The 8,274-nt window shown below is 39.8% G+C and overlaps 1 protein-coding gene across 1 annotated transcript in view; it reads left to right on the forward strand.

Annotated features, from left to right (window-relative positions):
• The window catches only part of GRAMD3 (GRAM domain containing 3), a 12,099-nt gene extending 9,874 nt beyond the window's left edge, over positions 1–2,225 (forward strand). Inside the window, exons 9-11 of the mRNA XM_009875952.1 lie at positions 1,106–1,228; positions 1,567–1,660; positions 2,102–2,225. Coding sequence (XP_009874254.1) covers positions 1,106–1,228; positions 1,567–1,660; positions 2,102–2,207 — 323 coding nt within the window. The 3' untranslated portion in view covers positions 2,208–2,225. The remainder of the gene's footprint in view (positions 1–1,105; positions 1,229–1,566; positions 1,661–2,101) is intronic.
• The last annotated feature ends 6,049 nt before the right edge of the window (positions 2,226–8,274 follow it).

Consider the following 8,274-nt stretch of genomic DNA (forward strand, 5'->3'; position numbering starts at 1 on the left):
GTAGAAACTCACTGCATATAAGTTCGTAAGTACAGCAGAACTTATTTCACATGGCACATGCTGAATGTTATTAGCAAAACGTAGGGAATTATTTTGCTGTACAGTTAATACGTATTAACATGTCAATGTGTTGTTATGCTGTTATTACTCTGGGTTCCATCTTGACTTATGTAATAACTTGCATAATAAACTTTTACCTTTACTTTTCAGTGAAACCCTGTCTTTATAGCAGTTTTCTGTGATTTTTTTTTATTTAACTCTTTTGCTATGTGTCTTTTGTTCAGTGATGTGATTTGGGGCTTTAACTGGTCTTTGGTATTTACTGTGTATGTATTTTTTATTGTCTGTTGGTGTTTGTGAAGCTGCAGCTAAATTGTGGTGTCATCACTTGCAATGTGAATGCTTCTGAATAATGATTTAACTAGCTTTCCTACTTCCTTATCTCTAATAACTACTTCAAACCTTTCCATTTTCCTTTTCCAAAAGTAAAAAAACAATATCCAGTTAAAGAATCACCCTAAGAAAAAGAATTGAAGAGTAGGGGAGAGCACATCTGCCACTTGTGATTCTGTTTCTTGTGCATCATTAGAGCAGCCCCAGGGTGTGCAAGTAAAGCATTAACGAAAGTGAGGGTAACTGGGTATTTCTGTCCCATCTCTTATCATCTGGATTTAAAAATCGGTTGGGAAAGGAAGCTCTAATTTCCTTTTTAAAGTAACAGTGCAGTACCTCCATTTGATGTTCCTATTACAGTTGTTTGGAATCATTACTCTAGAATATTCCATCCTTTTGAAACATTACTTTATCATCTTCTGGCTGGTGATAAGCTTCAAAGTTTGCACAGATTGCCATGTTGCAAAGGATCTGGAAATGTAAATGTAGCATACATCATCCTCTCCCAGTCCAAGTGCTTCTTTACATTTTGACAATGTGGAATTACTATGTAGATTGTTTTAAGGCTACTAAACCTGCTGCTGCTTTCTGTCCAAGTCCAGAAATAGACCTTTTAAAATCCTCCTCGTCCCCTACTCTTTGATTAGCTGAAGATACCAACAGTTTCCTTTGACTTGGTATTACAGTTTTATTAAAAATCTTCCTTTGGCAGATTATCGTGTCGTTGAAACACAGACTCACTTGAAAGTTTCCAAGACTGAGGCAAAGTCTGTCCGTTCAGATGCACACAGTAAACGTGGACCTGACGGAAAGGTCCGAAACAGTCCTCGAAATGGTAAGCACTCAAGGGCAGATGGTAGAATGGTTTGAGTTGGAAAGGACCTTAAAGATCATCTAGTTTCAGTCCTCTTGCTGTGGGCAGTCCCTTTAGACCAGGTTGGTCAAAGCCTCATCCAGCCTGGCCTGGAAAACTGTAAGGAATGAGGCATCCACAGCAGATCTTCAGCTAGAGTTAGTTGAGGTAAGTTTGCCTAGTTATGTCAGTTCACATTATTTGGAAGATCTCTTTCTTGTTTATCCCTCTATTTTTATTATCTGTTGGATGCTTCAAAACACTGTTTGTGTGCTGTGGTCTTCCCTGGTCAAAGTAACACTCGGTTCTTTTCCTCACAGGCCATTCTGAAGCTGAAGCCTTTGGGTTCTTCCAAAAACTGAAATCACAGAAGCTCTTATCTCTTAACCACATACTTGTATTTTATGCAGTCCTGTAAGTTAGCAATCAATACCAAGATAAGGAAATCCTACTATTTTGATAATGTTTACAAAGATTTATATAATCTAAGCTTCACTTGAATAAAGGAAATTATTGGGAAATGTGGCCCTGGTACTTTTTGGAAGTAGAAATGCTAGGATAGGCTTGCTGAACAGGCCTCTTATTTTAAAAACAAAGGATCTTTTGGTTCAGGAAATATTAAAAGAGTCTGATTACTTGCAAGTCTGTTTTACATGTCACTTAGCAAAGCCATACTCAAATCTGAGATTCTTCTAACTGTATGCCACTGATGGCTATTCCTGAGATGTTTGTAAGAACGATGCCTCTGTTATTCAGCAAGTACAATTGACAAATTGAAGTGGCTTTTAATGTTACATTTGTTGGGTACCTCTGAAGTTATCATTAACTGATATACCTTATTTTTCTCTCTTACAGTGTTTGCGCATTAATATTTTCTACCTTCTACATGAGATACAAAATCAGTGTCCTGGAGGAGCGTCTTATTTCCATCACATCCTTTGATTCACATATTAAGGAGTAAGATACACTCTGTACAATTTTGGAGGTTAAAATCTTTTTTCCAGTATCTGTCAGGCTCATCTGTTTTCTTCAGAAACCACTGTGATACTGTAGCATCCTTTGGTGTCCTCTGTTTCTTGTATCTGTACTAGGCCTTATCTTACTTTCTGTTTAAGACTGCTAGTATAAATGTGTAAGCACACCATGCTACTGCCTTGAGCATGTTTCAGATAGCCATGAGTAACTTCAGTGTAAACTACTGAAGTAAGCAGTTCCTTTCCAGAGCAATGATTCTGTGGAAAAGGTGTAACCTCTGTCTTCAATGTTAATTGCATTTTCTTAGCCTAAAATGACAAAAGGTACTTCATAACCTTTAAGTGTATGCATCTGACTTGCTTGTATAATGTTCTCTAAATCTTTGGGCTTCCTGTATTCTTTTCAGAAACTAATATCCTGTCTTGCTAAAATGAAAATAACATATAAAATCACATATCCAAAAACAATAAGGGAGGGTTCTTTGTGTATTTGAAGGGGAGATCGGGAAAGGGGCCGTATTTCATAGATAGTTCCATTCTGTAGCTAGCATTGTGGATGTCATCTGCCCTGCATATTTTATTAGATTTTTATTTTCTGTGCTGCGGAATATGCAAACATCATGTGAAGAGGGAGTACAGGGACATATACCACAATAATATGCCACTTCAAATTGTATCAACTTCTTGCTCCTCTCTTAGGACAGAAGGCAGTTATAACATTGTTGCTGAGAATGCTAATCAGTTTATTCAGCATTAAATTTTGCATTAACTCTTCTCCCCTTCTTATAACTGATTTTTTTTTTTCTGACTTGCTCTGAAAAACTTGGCTTCAAAAGTCACTTGTAAATCTCAGTGCAAAACCTGCAGCCTCGTGCAGCATGAATGAGAATGCTGTGACGGCTCAAGAAACATTACCTTCCAAAACAGAGAGGGAAAATAAAATTCAAGATGGAGCTGTTCCTAGGCTGAGTGGAACCATCTGCTGTGTTTCAAACCTGTAGCAAGCTCTTGGATAGTGCGCTTATTAATTCAGCTTTCTTTGATGACCCATCCATGCCAAACAGGTTACCCTGGCAGTGCACTCATATTGAACAATGACTCTGCTGCTCAGGATCCAACTGCTCTCAGCTGCCTTCTATGGAAAGCAATAGGACACATACGAAAGTGTCAGAAGACAGAGCTAGCTTCTTGATTAAAAAGCAATGAGAAGGAAATGGTTCTTTACCTTAAACAAGCTTGCATTTATATTTTACCAATAATGCAAGGAAAGGGGTAAACCTACTCTAACAGTAGGCAGTATCAAGTGCCACTTTCCTACTTTTGCCATGTTTTTATTAGCGGGATGCTGCATCCCTCTTCTAAAGCACTTGTACATGAAAAGGTGCTGTTTTCTGTTGCTCTGATCCCAAATAGAATGAGATATAGGATGAGTTTGTTTATAGAGTGTCAAGGGGTTGGGCTTTTTTGTTTCCTCCAAGTCATGGACAGGGAACTTGTGCAACTTTACAACTATTTTCACTAGAAATAAATTAAAAAGTTTTCTGTCCAACTTCTGGAGAATTGACCACATAAAGAGTGTAGTCAAGAGTGCAGAGGTGACTTAGGCCTTTGTTTCTGTAAACAAGTACAGTTCGCAATGTTGCCGTTGTTTCCCATCTACATGTGTCTCTTGGTTCCGTTTTCTTCTTTTTCACCTGTCATATTTATATCTTCGTTCTGCTTAACAGACATCCAGTGCGCCAAGGTTTGGGATCTCATCTGCAAATCAAAGCTGATACCCTTTGTGATGAGTTAACTGCTAATCTTATTAAATTGGAAAAGGTAACTTCCTATGATATAATGCAAATACTGATACACCTATCAGGTTCTTGCTGGATTTCTGTAGTTTGTTTTGAAAAGTGCCAAGATAAAGATACACCTACATTTGATTGCAGAAGCTGACATGTTTTCCTAGAGAAAGAACTTGGTTTTGGTCTATAAATTAACCCAAGTACAAGCATTGGTATGTATAAGTTTTTTGTTGCCTTGAACTGCGGTTTAAAACCAGGAATACTGGTAAACTGGACACTTCAGGGGCGATTTTTGCATGTAATGATCTTTTTCTTTTTTGTTTTTTTGTGCATCAAAGCTAAGGATTCTGAACTTAACCTTTTTTACTGTTTGATGAACTTTTCTGTCTGGGGCTTGTGTTTGAGTTTTGGGCTTTTGATGAAGAAAAATGGTGCTGCTTTTCTTACGTAGTTATCTTCTTCCTATAAATTGGCTGCTGCACCACTTGTGTAATTACCTACACCTGAACTTTACTTTGTGCTATTCTCTAATGGCAAAACTAAATGTACCGGCTGACTTACATTGGAAACCTATGCAAAACACAAGCTGTTGTGCAGATATTGTTTCCATTTTAGGTGTTGTGGTGGCCTAAGCTTGGCAGTCAGATGCCCACCTACGCGCTCCCTCACTGCCCCTTCCTAGCAGGGCAAGGAGAGAAAATAGGGTGAGAAAGCTCATGGGTCAGAATAAAGGCAGGGAGATTGCTTACCAGTTACTGTTGCAGGCAAAACAAACTTGACTTGGAAAAAAACAATTTAATGTAGTACCAGTTAAAATAGATTTGGATAATGAGAAGCAAAGACAAATGATAGAACACCTTTCCTCCCCCCACCCCAGTCTCAACTTCACTCCTTTGCCCCCAACTCCTCGCCCTGTCCCTGCCCCCTAAGTGGGGCTGGTGAGGGATTACAGTCATTACATAACAATTTTTGTCTCTGCTCTGCCTTTCTTCCTTTATTTTTCTCTTTGCTGCAGCATGGGCTCCTCCAAATGCTCCAGTTCTTCATGAAGTAACACGTGCTCTGGCATATTCTGTATGGGCTGCAGTGCAGATAGTTTCTTTGTCATCAAGCACCTCCTTCTCCTCAGTCCTTGATGTTCCTTCTGCCCTTTTTTACCCTCTTGACCTCTTCCTCTCACTGTCTGGTGTTTTCACCCTTTCTTGAATACACTTTCCCAGAGGCCTTACCACGATTTTGGCTGAGGTGCTCACTGTGCCCTGTGGTGGGTCTGCTGGAGGCTGCTGCAACAGCTTTGTCCATTGTGGGGCAGCCCCTGGCCTCCTCCTTAAGCGGCTTCCCCTGCAGCCCCCTGTTGCTCTCCTGCCGCTAAACCTTAACAGCTGCACCCAGCAGACGTGTATGAAATGTGTTGGGAACACATACGCTGGCCAAGCATGAAAAAAAGTATTAGGTGAAAACAAAAATTACTTGAATTCCTATGTGCTTAAGTCACATGGAGTATTTTTGCCTACCTTTCTAAAACTGAATATATGCCAAGGCCTTTCAACGCCTTTTTTTTCCAAAACCTCATTTCTCAAATAACATAAAGCTAGGATTGCATAATACCGTGGTTTACCTGTGTGGCAGAGGTTTTAAAAAGACTGCCAAAAGGAGGTTTCTGCCATGACATCCCTACCTCTTTGGCTGTGGAAGTCTAAAATAATGCTTGTGTAACCCCTCTGTATGTTCTGGATCATAACAATATGAATACAAGGGGAGGGTGCTTAAGGGATGATTACTAGATACATTTTTAGCCAAATTAGGTCATTTAAGAGGTTACTGCTTTCCAGCCTGTCCAGCTGTCTGAGGCAGGCTGGCAGGATGGTTCATGGGAGGCCTCACTTCATTTCAGCGGGAAGCCAGCCAGCTCTTTGCAGCAGGGCTAGGCACTTTCCCACTCCCTTATATAGTCTCTGCTTGGAGACACAGTGAAAGGCAGTGGTTGGATCATTCAGCTATTCCCAGAGAAGTGACTCTCTGTCCTGAATTAGTCTTAAGTCATGTGCTTTTTTCAGTTAGTGTCTAGAGGATCAGACCCTTAGCGCCTTACCTTGTATTTGCCAAGTAACCAAGACGCAATCAACCACTGTGCATACAATCTGCATGAGTATTGCCCATATCTGTGAGTTGCCACATTCTAGTCCTCTCTAATCTAGATGAGCAGTGGTTAGAAGAGGTTGTCTGACCCTATTCTTGTGCTGCAAACCTGGTGGAAATCTGGTAGCTTTATGTTTTCTGAGCAAAGGTACTGCAGTTGCTTAACTGTTTCATATGCCTAAGTGAAAAATGCAAGTAATTGGCTGCAGCTGGCTTCTGCGGCAAAGGTAGCAGAAAAGTTCCAGTGTAACTCGTCTCTCCTCTTGCTTCCTGTGTTAACTGCGGCATTGTAAACTAGAGCACAGAAATTATCTAGGATAAAAACTAAAAATTGCTCTCTAGTTAAAAAATGTTCAGCACAAGAGTATGTTACAATGACTTTTTGAGTGTGACCTTGTCATTATTAAAAGCTCTACTTTGTACGGAGCCATGAAATTACCATGGCTTAGCAAAATTTTGCTTTGGCATTTAAGTGTATTTAACAGGTTGTTAAAATACACCATGCCTATCAGATTAAAGCATTAAAATGGGAGATGGAAAGTGTGGCCTAATGTTACTCATTCCCTTACTCCAGTGTGGTTCGTTAAAAGGAGATTCGTGTGTGTATGTTAAGTGATTCCTATAAAATTAGGTGCTTCTTACTGTTTACCTTTCCCCAAAATGTCCCTTTTATAAAATGTGTGCATCTGGGCTGGAGATCATGAAATAGGGTTAAGAAGTGTTATCCTCGAACAGGAAGTACAATGGCTTCTCACATTAGTGCCTGTAAGTAGCTGTGACTAAACCTTCTGTAGTTGGTGACTGCTAGTTACTAAGATACTGAGAACACATGTGCCAGGGGATGTGACCCACTATATCCCCCTGTCTCTGCTTTTAAGGACAAGGAGATGAAAGGTGGATAAATAGGCTGTCTAAAATAGGTCTGCAGAAATCATTCTTGAAGATGCGGCTGGCTGGCACTGCTTTCAGTGTAACTAGGGGAAGATAACCCACAATCAGTACACTAAATCTGTCAAATGGGACATGTTTGCTAATGATTAGACGACCTGTCACAGATGGCTGTGTAGCTGAAGCTGTTACAAAACTATTTGAATTATTCACTTAAACATAAGAGCTCTAACTTCAAAGACTAAGGCTTTTATTGGGTTTTGATCAAATTCAAAATAATTGCATTTCTTGTCCCTTTCTAGCTCTGCAGTTTATTTCTGTCTTATTTTCTTATACCTAATGACGAAGAGAATCTAGAGGAGGAATTTGCAGGAGGTAATCATAAGATGAAAGCTAGGTGTGCTGCTGCCTGATCATATCCAGATGTTTTGTTTACTCTAGGTTGGGAAGCATTGCGTAGAATCATAGAATGGCCTAGGCTGGAAGGGGCCTTAGAGATCCTCTAGTCCAACCTCCCTTGCGACTAGACCTGGCCACACATGGGGACCGAGCGGGAATCGAACCTGCGACCTCGGTGTTGTCATTGTTGTCAGCACCGCGCTCAAACCACTGAGCTAACCAGCCCCCTATTTCAAATGAATACCATTGGTATGAGTAGTTGTGGAAAAATTAATGTGCAGACACAGTGATTATATTAAAGAGTGTGACTTCATTATTTTTTTAAAATGCAGTAGAACACTTCCAGTTATTTTTCTCTCTTTTTCTAAGATTCAGAACAACTTGCAGAAACTACTTGAAGATGGTGAATGAAACATCAGTGTTCTTGGACTGCTTCAGACCTCATTCTTTTCTCTTGACAAACAGTTCCAAAGGAGCTCTGCTGGCCAGAGTTCAAGCTGCTTTATTTTCACTCTAAGCCAAGCGTAATCTACTGTAAAGCTCATGTCATAATGTAGAAAGTCAGTTCATTCTTGAGCATGTATCCATATGTTTTGAAGACATATGTTTAGATCTACATCTATATATTTTGAAAATAAGGGGATTTTTTCTCTCTCTTGTGTGTGAATTAATGGATTTTATAGCTTGCCTAGTTCTAAATTTGGTGACAGGAGTGCAAACCTGGTGCAACTCCTTTTACCTCAGCATTTCCTTTCTGCCTATTGTCACAGAAATGTAAATGGGAAGAATTTCAGTTGTGATTCATGCTGAAATGTTTTGTGAACAAGCAGGTATCTGT

This window comes from Apaloderma vittatum, unplaced genomic scaffold (genome assembly GCF_000703405.1).
Source record: "Apaloderma vittatum isolate BGI_N311 unplaced genomic scaffold, ASM70340v1 scaffold12709, whole genome shotgun sequence".
Taxonomy (NCBI): Eukaryota; Metazoa; Chordata; class Aves; order Trogoniformes; family Trogonidae; genus Apaloderma; species Apaloderma vittatum.